The sequence below is a fragment of the Scatophagus argus genome, chromosome 21 (assembly GCF_020382885.2).
Source record: "Scatophagus argus isolate fScaArg1 chromosome 21, fScaArg1.pri, whole genome shotgun sequence".
Classification (NCBI taxonomy): Eukaryota; Metazoa; Chordata; class Actinopteri; family Scatophagidae; genus Scatophagus; species Scatophagus argus.
The window spans coordinates 2384913-2400418 of NC_058513.1; the positions used below are offsets into that span (position 1 = coordinate 2384913).

The 15506-nt window shown below is 41.8% G+C and overlaps 1 protein-coding gene across 1 annotated transcript in view; it reads left to right on the top strand.

Annotated features, from left to right (window-relative positions):
• ca10a (carbonic anhydrase Xa) overlaps positions 1–15506 on the top strand; it is a 211992-nt gene that overhangs the window by 84326 nt on the left and 112160 nt on the right. The window contains exon 3 of the mRNA XM_046376937.1: positions 7512–7654. Within this exon, the coding sequence (XP_046232893.1) occupies positions 7512–7654 (143 nt within the window). The remainder of the gene's footprint in view (positions 1–7511; positions 7655–15506) is intronic.

Genomic DNA, 15506 nt, shown 5'->3' on the forward strand with positions numbered 1-15506 from the left:
CCTTGCAGAGGCATTTTTGCCACTTGCGTTTGCGTTCTTCTTCTTTTGGGCCCTACCTATACCTCATGACTATAGGTGGGGGTTGGGACGCAGACTGACTGGTAAATCGAGGGCTTTGGCTTTCAACTCAGCTCTCTCTTAACCACAACAGCCTGGTACAGCATCTGTATCACAGCAGATGGTGTCACGATGCTCCTGTCAATCTCCTGCTCCATTTGTCCCTCACTCGTGAACAAGACCCCGAGATACGTGAACTTCTTCACCAGGCAGTAACTCCAACCTGGAGTGGACAATCCACCCTTTTCTGGCTGAGAACCATGGCCGCAGGCTTAGCAGTGCTGATCTTCAGACTTTGGACTATTGTTGTTGTTGTTGTTAAAGCATCTTTCTGTTGTGTGCTTGATATTTTTCTCACACCAGTTGTGGTTTAACTACTCTTTCAAATTAAGTCATGTCATCATGTTCTCTTCTTTTGCAGCGTATTTATGACTGGAGAATCGGTGCCACCTGCTTGTCTTGTACCAACTCCTGATATTATATAACAGTAGCAGGTGTAAACACCAATAAATTTACATTTTATTTTAATGATTTTTTGAAAATTTGGTGAAAATTTGCACTGCAGACTCTGTAGTTCTCAGTTCATAACACACACAGGTGTGTGTTCCCCTCTTCTTCTCTCTGTTTTACACACACTGTTTAGAGCATTCACCCGCTCAATACATGTGCATGTAGACATTTGGGCACCTGCGGCACCCTGCCACTAATGGCAAGCTGGTGATTTACACTTTGTTCCACTAATCGTCAGCAATGCCAGCGCTAGCCCCATTAGCGTGAACACCACAGTTGGTTAAAAGAGGCTATTGACGAAGTGTGCTAATGAAGCTACTGTGGACCAGGTGATAAAAGTCTCAACTATGAGCTGATAGTGCCACATCTGCAAAATACTTGCTAGAAGTAAATGTTCTCTTTCGGGGGAAAAGGTCAGGGTAAAGACTAGAAAAGTGCTGATGGCAGGTTATGTTTGGGTGATGTTGTTGAAATCTGTTGACAGGTGAGTTGTTGAATGACTTTCCCAAAACAAATTGGACTCTACATTTTTTCAGTGCTTTGAAACAAGGCGATATATAGAGCAGAGATTTCACACTTGGAAAATAATGGAAACAAGACATCAGTGCACCAGACAGCACAAAGGGGGTTGTGTCAGACACAGCCTGTCCCTCCCTGTCTTGTAAGTGGAGCTGTCCAAGGTCCTCATCTCTGTGTTCAGCTCTACAACAGAGTCAAAGTGCTCTGATTACTGCAAGGCAATGTTGTGTTGCAGAGTCACTGACTGATAAACACTAATTGTATAGGTATTGGTAGTGCTGGGAAGCTCATTTAATGACATCACTATTAGGACTTAATGTATGTCGAATTATCATGTTAGGATGTACAGTTTTAAGTGCTATGAGGGTTAAACTGAGAAACGGAACAGAGTTTGCCTTCTCTGTTTGCATTTGTATCTTCGACTAAATCTCTGCCGCTTTCTCTCTGCATTGGTTTCCTCTTCACCTAGTCCCAAATATACCTTCTAAACACCTTTCACACAAGCCAAAAAACTGCATGTTGAGCTATGCAAAGATGTGTTACATCCCAGCCCCCGCACACTTTATTTTTACCCAGAGGCCTCTAAATTTTACAGTATCCAAGTTCTCTTGGCCTCCAAAAGCAGTGACAACTTCTTTTATAAATGTGCTGCACCTGGTCCCTGTCCAGAGCTTTTGTATAAAGCATATCTCCGTCTGTTCACAGATGCACCAAAATGTCTGTTAAAATGCCCCCCCAGTGAGTAAACAAGACGGAACCTGCAGCGCTGGAGCACTGTTTCAAATAGAGAGCTAGCAGAATATGACAGCTCCTTTAATGCTGCTCTTAGACATTCATTATCATTAAGATGTTAGTTTCCATACCTGCTTAAGTAAGCATTTATCCCCAAGCTGTTCGGTCTCCTTCAGCGCTCTCTCTCTCTCTCTCTCTCTCTCTCACACACACACACACACACACACACACACTCTTTCCCATTGCGGGCAAATTTGCAACCCAGCTTTGCATCAGCAGTTACAAAAGGAAGGCACTTTTTTTTTGTACTTTTCTTGATGCTCGTCCAAGAAATTGATGTACAGGATGCATCTGGGTCTGCTGAGAGAGAGAGAGAGAGAGGGAGAGAGGGAGGGAGAGAGAGGGAGAAAGGCTGTGTCTTTGTGTGTCTGAGCCTGTCTGTGTGTGTGTGTGCGTGCACTTTGCATCTCTCCAATTCCATCCTGTTTCCCAAAGACTATTACTCTAACTTTTCATCCATATCCAGTTGACAGAATAAAGACATTTCATTAAGGCTATCTCTGAGCCTGGGCCTATCTAATGAAATGCATACCTCTGCAGCCACCAGCACTACTCTGTGTGCGTGTGTGTATACGTGCGTGCATATGTGTTCTTATATATGTATGTGTATCTCATTTAATTTAAAAAAACATGAGGTTGCCTTTAATTTTTGTAGTTCTAGTCGTCTATGATATCCATCCATTTTCCTGGCTTGGGTGCAGCGTTGACCTCTTTGGGTGTGTCTGCGTATGTCCACATAATGCGTTTTAATGGTAGCACTCTCCGAACTGCTCTCTATAATGAGAAACTATGTCTCTTCAGGCTCTGGATTTATAACTACATGGCTGTCTGTGAGACGCTTGGCCGTGGAAGTAATTAATGTAGGGCTTAATTGTCCAGTGAGCGTCTCCTCAGACCTCGGTACCCACCTTCACCGCAACCCTGAACTCTAATAAGCCCACAGGGACGACCCAGCATGCGCCTCACACCCAGCAGAGGTGGCTGTATAATTAGTTAGCAAACATGGCCTTACACACCCACACTGCAGCAAAGCAGGGTTTTGATATGGAAAACACTCTTTTCTATCAGATAATGACATGTGACTGTAATGGACAACACTGTCCAACTCTTGCCATTTTCTGGTGAAAGGCGTGGTGACAGATGGGAAATTAAACTTAATAGCAAAATCCAAATGTCCCCCCACCTATCAGCAAAGGGTGAGAGAAAGCAGCACTCATCTATGTTAAATCTTTCTACTCATACGTATGATCCTGTAAAACATCTTCCTGCTATTGGAGGTAGTAAATATGGTCATGTATTACAAATCATGTATACTTAACATATGTGTACACATTAATGGATAACTGAATGGGTTTACAGGACACAGCACCAAAAGGTGGCCCCTAAACAAAAGCCTTTATTAAGTCAGGCTACAGTAAACTGACATTACAAGCACAAAAACACAAATTATTTTAAATATATTTTGATTAAAGAGAATTTGAAAAGGCCTTCCCTCACAGGGTTTCTTTCTTGGCTTCCTTTATTTTGTATAGTATTATTCAATAGGCAAAAACAGTTCGATTGGAAATCACACAAAGCACATCAGAAGATTTTACACCCATATTACTTAGCTCTAATGTACAGCATGTACGGAGAGAAAACCTACAAAAGACCTTTAACTTTATTCTCCTATGCAGACACCAAGAGGCAGACAGATGCATTGTACAGTAAGTAGCTTGAACAACTGTAATCATTGGTTCAATTTCGCTGGCCAACAGATGTAAATGCTGTCCATTGTTGTTTTTTTTTTTTTTTTGCTAAATAAGGCCAAACCATGTTCTACCACATGAAATCCTAATTGCCGAGGCCCTTTGATAAAACCAGACGTGAAACTGAGGCCTCCCACCCTCATCTGCCCTTTTCACTTCCACATTACACATATACTCGATGCGACATCTACAAAAGGCCACACCATATATCCCTGTCCACTTTTACAGCTTGCCAATAAGAAATGAAAGTGGCTCTAACGCCGGACGAGCAACCGTAGTGAAATATAGGAGCATCAGTGCTATAGGAGGCTGTGTGTAGATTATTGACAGAGCTGCTTGTGCCTCTGTCAGCGATGAGTGATGTCCGTTGCCACTGTAGTTGCATTCAGGAATCTATCAATGGCTAATAATTATGTGTACATTTACGGCAAGGGGCCCAGGTTTAATGGATTGATTCACTCACACTCTGATTCCCATTCTGCACATGGATTTCCTGTCATTTTCATGAAGGGATTTTGCATCAGAAAGAGGTCTGTCTCTCTCTCTCTCTCTCTCTTTCTTTTTCCCTTCCTTGAACCTCAATTCAGTGCTACCCCAATTAAAGAATAATGACTTAAGCTTGATGTGGTTGGAACATGACTGGACATCACTTCTTGGGTGACTTCACTGCAATGTGCTGACACAGCAGCATTACACACTATGGATTGTTAGTCCCATGGCACAAAATGGTTTGTGGATCATAATAGCATTTACAACTATTCAAAACTGAACACTGTTTACCATATAACTCTGAAATCTCCCACAGATATTTAACTCTGCTGAGACCAGGTGACCGATCTGATTAACACCACTTCTGTCCTCATCACACCGTTCAGTAAGCTTTGTGACTTGTATAATAATGAACCTTTGCTTCCTATCTCACATTCACTGCATCTCTATACTGACTGGAGGGACTGTCCTGTTACAGCTACTGCACTATGAGCTCCCTTAAGAAATGTGGCCTTTGCACGCTATGAAGTAACTTTAGCAGTAGCTGCCACTGTTATCTTACACACAGCTCACCAGAACCACCAGGGACCATTCTGCAACTCGGTCAAACATTGCAGTTGACTGGTCAGGGCTTTCGTGAGCATCGCTGCCACAGTTCATCAAGCTCCTGTACAAATGTCAGAAACGGAGAAAGAGTTGTGTTATTGACCTGCGACCACACATCTAGTCCCATGATGCCGCTGCTGCTGCTGCTGCTGCTACTGCTGGACTACTGGAAACTGCTGCCACACTCTGTTGACATAAATAAAGGCAGCAACTTGCCTCCCGGTGTGAGGGGAGTCTGAAAGTCAGCATAATGTCCAACATCGAGGTCAAGTTTAGAAGCACATTACATAAAGCCACACTGTTTACTCTCTTTACTCTGATGTGGTGCAGGTCGACATAGACATTTTATTTTTTAACTTCAAAATATTGACAGCTCATAGAGAGCAGAGCTTTTTATTGCTCTGTGAGTCAGTGTTGTGTGACTAAGGTCTGTGACAACATGCCATAACTTATGTCTGTAGCGGTGTCGCAACTTTGTATCTATATTGGACCTATTTTTCATCTTTCAGTCCGTGAAGGATTAAACACAGTGTGTAGTTTCTGCCACTAGGGGGGCTATCAGTCAAAACAACACAAAAGATGTCAGTAGCGCGGGATGATAGTTGTCTTCACTGTTAAACAACCGCCGTTGCTGATGAAAATCTATGTGACGTGACTCAGGCAGAAATGTTCACAGATGAAGTGATGTTTTATTCGTGTTACGTTCAGTGATGTTTGCGAGCTTCCTTTCTTAATCTTTCCTGGATGTTACAGTGACAGGTGACCAAATGAAATGTGCCATTCCTTTGGATAAAATGACAGATTTCTCTGGGTTTGAACATTATTGGAAACATCTGAAATAATCTCAGTACACTACTAAAAATACAAAACAGGTTTTTAGACATTTTAAGGCACAAATGTTACATATTATATACGGTTATTTCAAAGTTGCAGCCATCATATGTGTTTTCTCCTTAACATTTATGAGAAACACCATCAAATGTGCACATAGCCCCAGCTAACACCCCATCCATGAGCAGTCGTGCTTTGTTTTCTCTGTAGAGCATATCTATAAGTGCTACAAACAACAACAACAACAAAAAAAACCTCTGTGGCCACAAGTCTTATAGGACACGTTGACTTGTCGGGGGCTTTGAAATCGTGCTGTGACGTGTCGGCTTCCCTCTGATTCATCGTGGATTTGCATATTTTCAAATTATCTTGGCTTTTGTTGGAAATCTCAGCGGACTATGCATAGCACAACTCTTGTGACTCATCTCTGTGTAATACTGCGTTCCTAAATGGAAAATGCTGCTTTAGGCTCCAGCAGATATTGTAGCAAAAAATACTGCCTCTTGATAGAGTTGACGGTGATAAGCCTCTGCTTCCCACCCTGCTGAAGGAATTGAATCCTTGGTCCCAGTGGCCAAGTCTTACATAATAAAATGACTGGCTGAGATGCCTATCACGCCCACAGTGCTGATATTCTCTCACTGTGCCATCCTGTCCTCTCAGTCTTATACTACATGTGTTAGCTGATTATGGGCTCATTCCACTTCTCTCACTTGTGTAATATCTCCTCTATTCAGAGCGAGTGTATGACCAAATTAGTAAAAGAAACTGCTGATTAATCGCCTCCCACCAAGCTTCGTGATTTGTGCCTTGGCATTGCATTCTGCAGTAAAACACTAACAATCCATGCCACTGTATCTTAAATGGGAGACTGCAATGTTCCAAATTAAATTAAAATGACCAATCATAAGCGGGCTAGTGGCTCCCTTGATTTCTGGTTGTCAAGAGCCAGGCTGATTCATGCAAGGACAAGTGGAAAGCAGGGTTACCTATGAGAGCGCGTCCTCCAGGACTCGCCAAGCTTGGTGGCTGTTTGGGTGCTTACTGTTTACTTTTATACATGCAGGTTCTTTCTTTCATATGCTGAATTTGTGCATGAGGACTTGCAGTTAATAGAGTGGAAGTTAATAACTGCACATATCGATGGAGATCAGATCGTATGCATATGAAGTTTCAAAGTTCGCCCTTACATGTGATTGCTCCCTTTGCTTTTGTTGTCTTGTTTACACATGGCGGCAAAGCAAAAGAGAGTGAAGTGCTCTCATTGGACCAGGTGGTGCAAAGGCTGAATGAATAAATATAAAGTAAAAAAAAAAAAAAAAAAAAGTTAAAATGATGATGGGAGATGAAGAGGATGGGGTCTCATCTGGATATCTCGTTATCTCTTTTTATGTAATAATTATTCTTCTATGCTTGTATGTTCTTCAAGGACTTTTTTATTGATGTATTTATTTGCATTTATTACACCTACAGTTAGCATGTTTGTATGTACGCCGTGTGTGCTTGTGCATATTGATTTTCCTCCCCACACAAGGTCTGAGTCATAGTATGACACTTTATGTGGTGTAACACATACATGGGCCTTCATGTAGTAAACTGAATCAACTACCATATTCTGCTGAGCTATGGTAGGTAGCTATGATTGCTCTGATGAAGAAGGTACGAAGAATACAAGAGTAAAATTATGAGAAACAAAAAAAAAAACATCCATCACTAAAAAAAAACATATAACATACAGATTCAATTCCAAAAGCTACAGGCTATCAAAAGCCCCCATCAGTCGAACCCTGTTAATTACATCCCCCCACATCCATCCCCCATGAGTCAGGCAGTTCAGAATTTAAAAAAAAAAAAAAAAGCCAAAACACAAACAGTCTGACTTCTCGGTGGAACAGCCTCCTATCTCGTTGGTGCAGATGCTTGCCCTTTTGAACGTCCGCTCTGTCTTTTGTGTTGCAGTGCCGTCGTTCTGGGGATTGGTAAACTCTGCCTGGAACCTGTGCTCGGTGGGGAAGAGGCAGTCGCCAGTCAACATCGAGACCAGCCACATGATCTTTGACCCTTTCCTCACGCCCATAAAGCTGAACACAGGTGGACGCAAGGTAAAGACACACAAATGCAAACATGCTTATTCTCCATTGTGAGCTTGATGGATGCTTTTGGTTTCTGGTCGCCTCTCTTAGATATTGCACTGCACTGTTCTTGTGCTAGTTGCTATTGTGTTGCTTGTTGTTTCATTGTTGCTGTAGTTTGATAAGGTTTGTATCGCAGATCGATGCTCCTGACTGCTGTTTGTGTTGGCAGACAATGTGAGCCAATTGTCCAACGTACATTCTCTTGGAGATAAAGCGCAGAGCAGTTCACCTATTCAGAGATGCACAATGGTTGCGTTCTGGCTCAAGAAAAGCCTTAACATTATCTTAAGGGCTTTACTGATGAAATCCTGCAGCCTAACAGTGGATTAGTCAAGCGTTTTGTTTATTATTTTCTGCTGTACAGTGGTGTACCAAGGACAGTGTGTATCAGAAATCTGTTCCATCCTGTGCCATATGACAGCAGCTAATTGGGAAGCCTTCACAGATGGGCTGCTTTCAAAAGTGCACAGTTGCATGGTGAGATTAATGCTATGATTAGTTTATGTTTACATGCCAGCAGTGAGTACAGGGTTAGCCTTGGGCAATGACAGAGCATATAGGCCGCTTTTCAGATTACCACCTATGGTACACTGCTGCAGTCGAAGTCTTCATCTAACAGATACAAAAATAGACCTTCCTCGGACTCCCATCTGATCTGCTGAGGGTCACTGGGTCTTTTATCGGAGGAATCATTTGGAGTCAAATTGCAGATCTGTCTACTCTCAGAATGTAAAAGAATTGGTAAGCAAAGTCGTGATTAGAATGGCAACAATTTCTACTTAAAATGAAAACGAAAGTGAACAATTTCTCCCCTGCCGATCCCTCGAGGGCTCCACTTTGAGTGTGTGTGTGCGGAGCGAGGGCATCACTCACAGTGGGACAGTTTTGTTTCAGTTAGGGTGGAATCACAGGACAGAAGAGGGGAGTTAAGAGAGAAAAGGAGAGATAATGCATCTCAAACACTGAGCAGTGAATGCTCGGTTTCACTGCATGTAATGAGTAAATGAGTACAAGCCCTTCACTTAAGTTCAGTTTTGAAGAGCTTGCACTTGAATATTTTCACCTTCTGCTACTTTATACTTCCACTCCACTACATTTTAAGACAAATTTATGCTTTTTGCTCTTCTGCATTTGATAACTTTAGTTATTAGTTACTTTGAAGATTGCATGCTGCATCACAGCCATAGTAGCTAATTTTTAAATTAATTAATCATTATTCATCAATGGTCAGAAAAATAAAAGAAACACTGATTACAATATTGACATAATACTGAATATCAGATTGGGTAATTGATTAACCATGAGTGTACGGCTCATACATACATGTAAATATATGTATAATTCACTTTCACATGTACTTGTATATTTAATATAAAAATACTTTAAGACTTTTTAAGTATTGTTCTATTTGGTGACATTTGCTTTTATCAAAGTAACTAATAGGTTACTTTATCTTAATCTACAATATCTTTCATTCAGGTATGACTTTTGAGTACTTCTTGCAACTCCGATTGTTATTTTAGAAAAAAAAAAAAAAAGATTAATATAATACACAGTTACATGTGTCTCCCGGTGTCTAGATTTATATTTAGACTTCTATATCTAGATTTAGATTAAACCCAAAACGTTTACTCAGATTTAATGTTATTTATTGTTTCTCTTCAGCATCGCATTTTTGATCAACTTTAAGAAGCACCACCCATCCACCCACCCTCCACACACATTATGACACACACCAACCAGTCCCACACTCTCATTTATCTCTGAGAAAAGTTTCCAGTGTCCAGAAGCCATATTGGACTCTTTCTTTCTTTCTTTTTGTTCTTTCTTTCTCTCTTATCTCTTCCCCTTCCTTCTCTCTCTGCAGTGGCCTAAATGTAATCTGTTGTGTCTCCATCTCTCTGAGCACCTGAGCTGTCAGCCGGTGAACACGAAGTTGGCTTCACCTTGTCAGTGCTGATTCATCCGCGCTCTGTCTCTGGCTGTTTGGCAGCCAGTCAGCCTTGGCCAAACAGCCAGAGACCAGTAAAGAGCTCCTGCTCTGGCTCGCCACCTCGACACAGACACAGCTTAAGCCCACTTTCTGCCCAGGAGGGAGGCAAAGGGAACGATTAACCCTCCCCAACCCCCTACTCACACGACACACACACACACACGAAAACTCCACTAGGAGATGAACTCCTCTTTTAATAGATTTTTGTGCTGCCCCGCACTGGTGCCAATGAATAGTTAAAGGAAATTTAATTGACCTCCAAAGAGAAATTTTAATTAATGACGCGGAGACATGCAAAGCTATGCACGATGGATTGAAGGAATCACACTTATCAAAAAGGCACTTTTAATTGAATATTTACTCTGCCAAAGATGAGCTGCAATTACTTGAAGAGAGTTTAATGAATTTAATCACTACGGAGCTAGGGAGGTGAAAGAAAAAGAATACGAAGTCCTCGCTCTTGTTTCCTGCATTTATGAATAGTGCATATGAATCAGGGTTAGATTCCCTTTTTCCCCTGCACAGGGAGTCTATTAATGCTGTGAAATCAGTGGGGTTGCTCATATTTGGGGATGCAGGGCTTTCTCCTGCTTTTGTTCTCGCTCTTTGAAGTCAGGTGTGTGCTGAAAAGCTTTCTGAACACCAGTACCAGGTGGGGTGTTCCATAAAAAGGGATATTTAGCAATGACATCTCGTTAAATGGAACTCTGAGTTCAGCTAAAGCCATGCTTTTAAAGCTTTTAATCATCTCTTAGTTGCTAAACAAGCTCCAAATGCTTTTTTGTGACAATCTGTGAGCCTTGTGAACACCAGGGGGGGATTTTCTACTTCAGCTCCTGTCTCGTTTCTTCTTCTACTTCTCCTTCCTGTAATCCTGATCAGCCAGATGAAGAAGTCTGATGTGGTGTGTGTGTGTGTGAGTACTGCTGGCAGGCCTGAATCTTCCTGATTACTGGCAGTGTTAGGTAGAGCAACAAACAGCAGGCTCTTGGACAGCAGCTGTACTTTCACTCTGGAGAGAATAACCACATTCTCAGGTTTGCCCAGCTGGCCAGCCAGCCAACCAATCATATATCATTCAGAGAGTCAGCCAAACAGTCACTGTAGTTCTTTCTACACATGACTTTAATATCCTGGGTTTGATAGCAAGTATGTGTACCTGTGTGTGAAGCTGTCCGCTGACCAGTTCATGTTCCGCTGCTCATCTTGGAACTTTTCCAGGTGTGCTCGTTGCAGATGTCACTGACAGGATCCATACAGGTGCTCCTGGACCCACTGATAATATTTTTTGGCTATAATTCACTGAAGCAGATGTACAGCAACCTGTGTCCGCTGGGGTTTCACGACTGCTCATTTTCACCAGTCGCAAGGTTTTGCAAAGTGGTGGCAGGGAGGTCAGGAGCTGAGGGTGGGAACCCACGATGTGCAATTTTGGCATGTAAGATAAATCTGACATGGTTTGAGCAGCATGGATAGATTTTAGTTTTATTTGTTACTCACTCTTACTCTTAGAGGAACTGATCACTTGTAAGTTTAACTGGTTGCAATCAGTAGTCATAATCCGGTAGTACACCACCTTGATAATAATTAACGTTACACATTTCCAAAAAATGCCACCAAAACTGAACATTATAAGCTTTGCTTGCATTAGATTGAAGAGTAGCTTAAAAAGTGACCACTGAGTCTGCCTTTGTTTTAAGGGGTCATAAGTCAGAAGTTTGCTGAGCTGACTGTACTGCAGATGGTCCTCTCCACAGGAAAGGTGCAGCACATAGACAGGAGATGCTGCTCGTCAACATTATGTCATTATCTAATTTTTGCTCACAAGCTACAACTGATTCACTATTCTTGCTTTTTTTTTCTTCCCCAGTAAAGTGTAACGTAAAGCCAAGCTGAAAATAAGTTATTTCACTATACTCAGTGCGGGATTTCATACGAATTATTGGTAACCCAGATAGGATGATGAAATGATATTCTGTACTTAGGCTCTTTGAAGAGAACTAAGCATAATAACGTGATGTGTGATCAGCTATGGTGCCATTATCTCCATGTCTAACTGCTAATGATAGACATAGCCGCAGCAGCTGTTGATAAGCAGCTCACTATACCTTTGGAGCTACATTTGAATCATGGGCACATTATGGGCACATTTTTTTAAAATGTTTCTGCCCTTACATGTCCCACTGGTGATGTCACTTTAAAACCTGTCTTCTACATTATTATTGATTATATTATCTGGTAAACTACTGCAACAGTTCGTGGTTTAAGTGGTGAACCTTTGACTATATATAAAAATGGACAAACACTTCCCTGCTTGTGGCTGGCCACAGTGTAGGTCATTAGTGTCAATCTCGCGGGAATACAAGAAGACTCTGCACAGACTCTGTCTCCAAACGATGTTGTAAGTACAAGATGGCTGTGTTCATATATGGGATGTCTTGGCTTCATTTTTGTACAGTGGAAGAATGTTTCGTCCATCTTTATACATGTCAGTGGATGCAACCATGGTGTCCACATCTTTGAGTTACTGCTAATATCATGAAATGACATATATATCAGCTTTGTATCAACCACATTTGTCATAAGACTTGTGATTTTTATTGTACAAACTTGAATCTTTGATCCCGGGCTTGTTTGGCTCGGCAATGTGAAGGGGTCACATTCAAAGTCCTGTCATGTACAAACGTTTGCTGCTGTACACATAAGAGTCAATGGCCTGACAAGAATGAGACTGCAAACACAAGCTGGTGTCAGCTGCAAAAGGTGGAGAGCGCATTACAATAACGTAAATATTCAATTATGCAAATTGATGATTCAAATTAATTATACACAAGTTTGGGTTGGCTGAACCTGTGAGCTTGTCGCAGCATTACAAAAGGGAGCGGGTCACGTGCGTACAAACTGCAATTACCATCATCTGACTGAGGCGCATTCTCACTTCTCAAAGCGGGAGATTGCTCTAATTGCCTCAGCGATGCAGGGGCATGGAAGCTGAGGGATTCTTCTCATGTCTGCGGCTCCACAGATAGCTGGACGTGTAACAGCGATGTCGGAGCCAGCATCCATGGCATACCCATCTGTGGGCCTGAATCTCAATTACAAACTGCTCAACAGAGGGACAGAAGAAAGAGGAGAGGAGGGGGTGGAGAAGGAGGATAAAGAAGGCAGGATCATGATATGTTGGCCCAGATGGCCTCAAGATATCGCTGTTGGTGTGTCCTTATGGTGAATACGACTGTGGACTGAAATTCTTAGAGCCTTGCAAAATTCTTGCATTGAAACACAATGTCTTAAAAAACTGACCACATACCATGCAATATCGGTCAAATGAAGCTGAAGACAGATGGTTGATGTCATACACTGGCGTGCTTTGGGACCATACACAAGAAGAGAAAGGTGACTAGTCAAATTCATTGTATTCCAAAAATCATTCTTAAGGGACCTGGGTCTAGCTTGGGTACAATTTTCTTTCAAATCAACAGGACTCACATGCTTTGGAGGTTTGTCAAATTTAAAGATGCATGTTTCGCGGTGTCTCAGTACGAACTCCCCACCCTGTCACTCTGCCCTGAGCTCCAAGCCCATTGGTTATTACTTCAGATGTTAGTCTTTAAACATTTTCAGTAAAGCTCAGTAAAACAGGCAGCCAGAATTCTCAGTCAGGAGGAAATTGTGCATATTGGGGACTATTTTCAGTAGTGGATTAATACACATTTGGTGCAGCACAGCAGTGTATGTGGAATTGGGTCAAGATACTCTGTTGTGTAGTGCAACAGTATTTTGAAAAGTTTTGGACAACAGTGGAGCTTTATGGTACAGAGGAAGATCAGGCTTTGATACAAATAAAATGTTTAGTACTGATTGAGGTTATCTGTCGGATGTAGTTTATATAGCTAGAACACTGACAACCCACACATCTCATTCTTTGTGCAGCCAATAACGGTCCCACCTGTTACTGTGTATATTCGGATCAAATTATTTATATTCCATATCTGGCAAACAGTGGACTCGCACTTGAGTTCAAAGTCAACCAAATAAAACTGGTGATTATGAGTTGTCCACATCTGTTCTGTTCTGCGATGTGGATTAAAGCAATGACAAGCAATGTTCATCAGTTAGACGAGACACTGATGAGCTAAACATAGTTCTTTGATAACAAAAACTATGACAAAATGTATGTTTGGCTTTTGTTGAAGAGACAGATGGTAGGTTATCGTGCATTCAAAAAACACATGATATTTTCCCTCAATTGTGCGTCTTCTCTGTGTGTCAAAATAAAAACAATGCATCCCTGTCACTGATTGACTGGTGGAGATTCCCATGCTGTTCCAAGCTGACAGCTAGTTAATGACAACGGCATGATGGGCCTCATCAGAATAAGATCTTTTATTATCAGCAGAAAGGAAAACATAATGCAGTAAAGGGAAACACGGAGACACCCTGTGGCTAGTATAAATGGGAATTATAACCAACTTGAAGAGACAATTTAATGCACAAACCCCTGCTATTAATTCCTCAGTAAGTTAGCTACTTCTAACTCCTGATCTCAACTATACATACTGTTTGTTTGTTTGACCTGAAATGTTTAAAGAGAAATCTGCAAATATGGAGCTGCTGATGATGGACAGGCTTCTGGTCTTGTCCGAGGCTAAACAGTAAGCTGCCTACACACCTGCAGAGCCTCAGTACAACACTAGTTGCGCTCCATTCTTGGCCGTATTAGGCCGAGCGAGTTAGATCAAAGAGATTTTGACTGAGAGTTGATGACGTATCGGCTTTTCATCGACTAAAACTGCACTTTTGACTAAAACTACGAAGGACAAATATGACTAAAACGTGACTAAAACAAATTTTCATCTAAAGAGGCAAATATGAAAACTAAATTTAAAATAGCTGCCATAAGTAACACCGCTTCTCTGTGTATCTTCCCAGTCTTATTTCAGTCAGCTGCGTGTCCTTGCTCAGCATGTGGTCTATATTTCCTCCCAGGTTTTGCTGCCAGCCTCAGGACAGTGCTGTGATGCTTTTGTGTTTTTTTTTGGCCTGGTTAGAGGTATTAGATTGGAGGAGTGTGTGCACATATATTGTGTTTTGGGGTATTTTAGTGAAGGATAGAGATGACCAGTGTGTTCAAGGGGTGTGTGCAGCAACACATGGCAGTATGATTCACAGGGAAGTGGGTCAAAGTTAATTTCGCTGCTGTCTCACAACACAGACAGGCAGGCAGAAGGAAGACTCCGCACAGCGTGATATACGGGTGTGCCTCCATCTTTGCATTACAAGTGGTGCTCATAGCACATAGCACTGCCATCACAAGGTATTCCTGTGACTTCCACTTCATTAATCTATATTGGATGTATGATTTTCCGGTGTTGAAACATCAAAATGAGTCAGGAAATCTCATGTGATCCAGGGCTGTGTGCAACCCTTACAACTTGTTTGAAAACTTCTCTCTCTCTTCCTCCCATTGGTGGATCCCCTCTCAAAGAGCTGGTAATGATGTCCCGAGAGAGGAAGCTCTGTCGTCCTGTGTCTTACAGGGTGTATAGGGCTCAGCTGACAGAGGGCCTCTCACGTCCTCAGCTGACACCAACGTTTCTCTTACTAATGTGGCCATCACAAAAGAGGATGCAGACGTTCAGTACGTTAATTAATGTGTTTGATGACTTTCAGTGCGGATTTGTTGTTGTACAATCTCTTCAGTGTACTAGTCAAGCTCAACATTTCATGCAGTCTATCAGCTGTGACCACAACAAAGTAAGACACGTTCCATGATGAAAGAATCGGATTCCCAAGTGAATCATCTGCTTCATATTCTGAATTTCT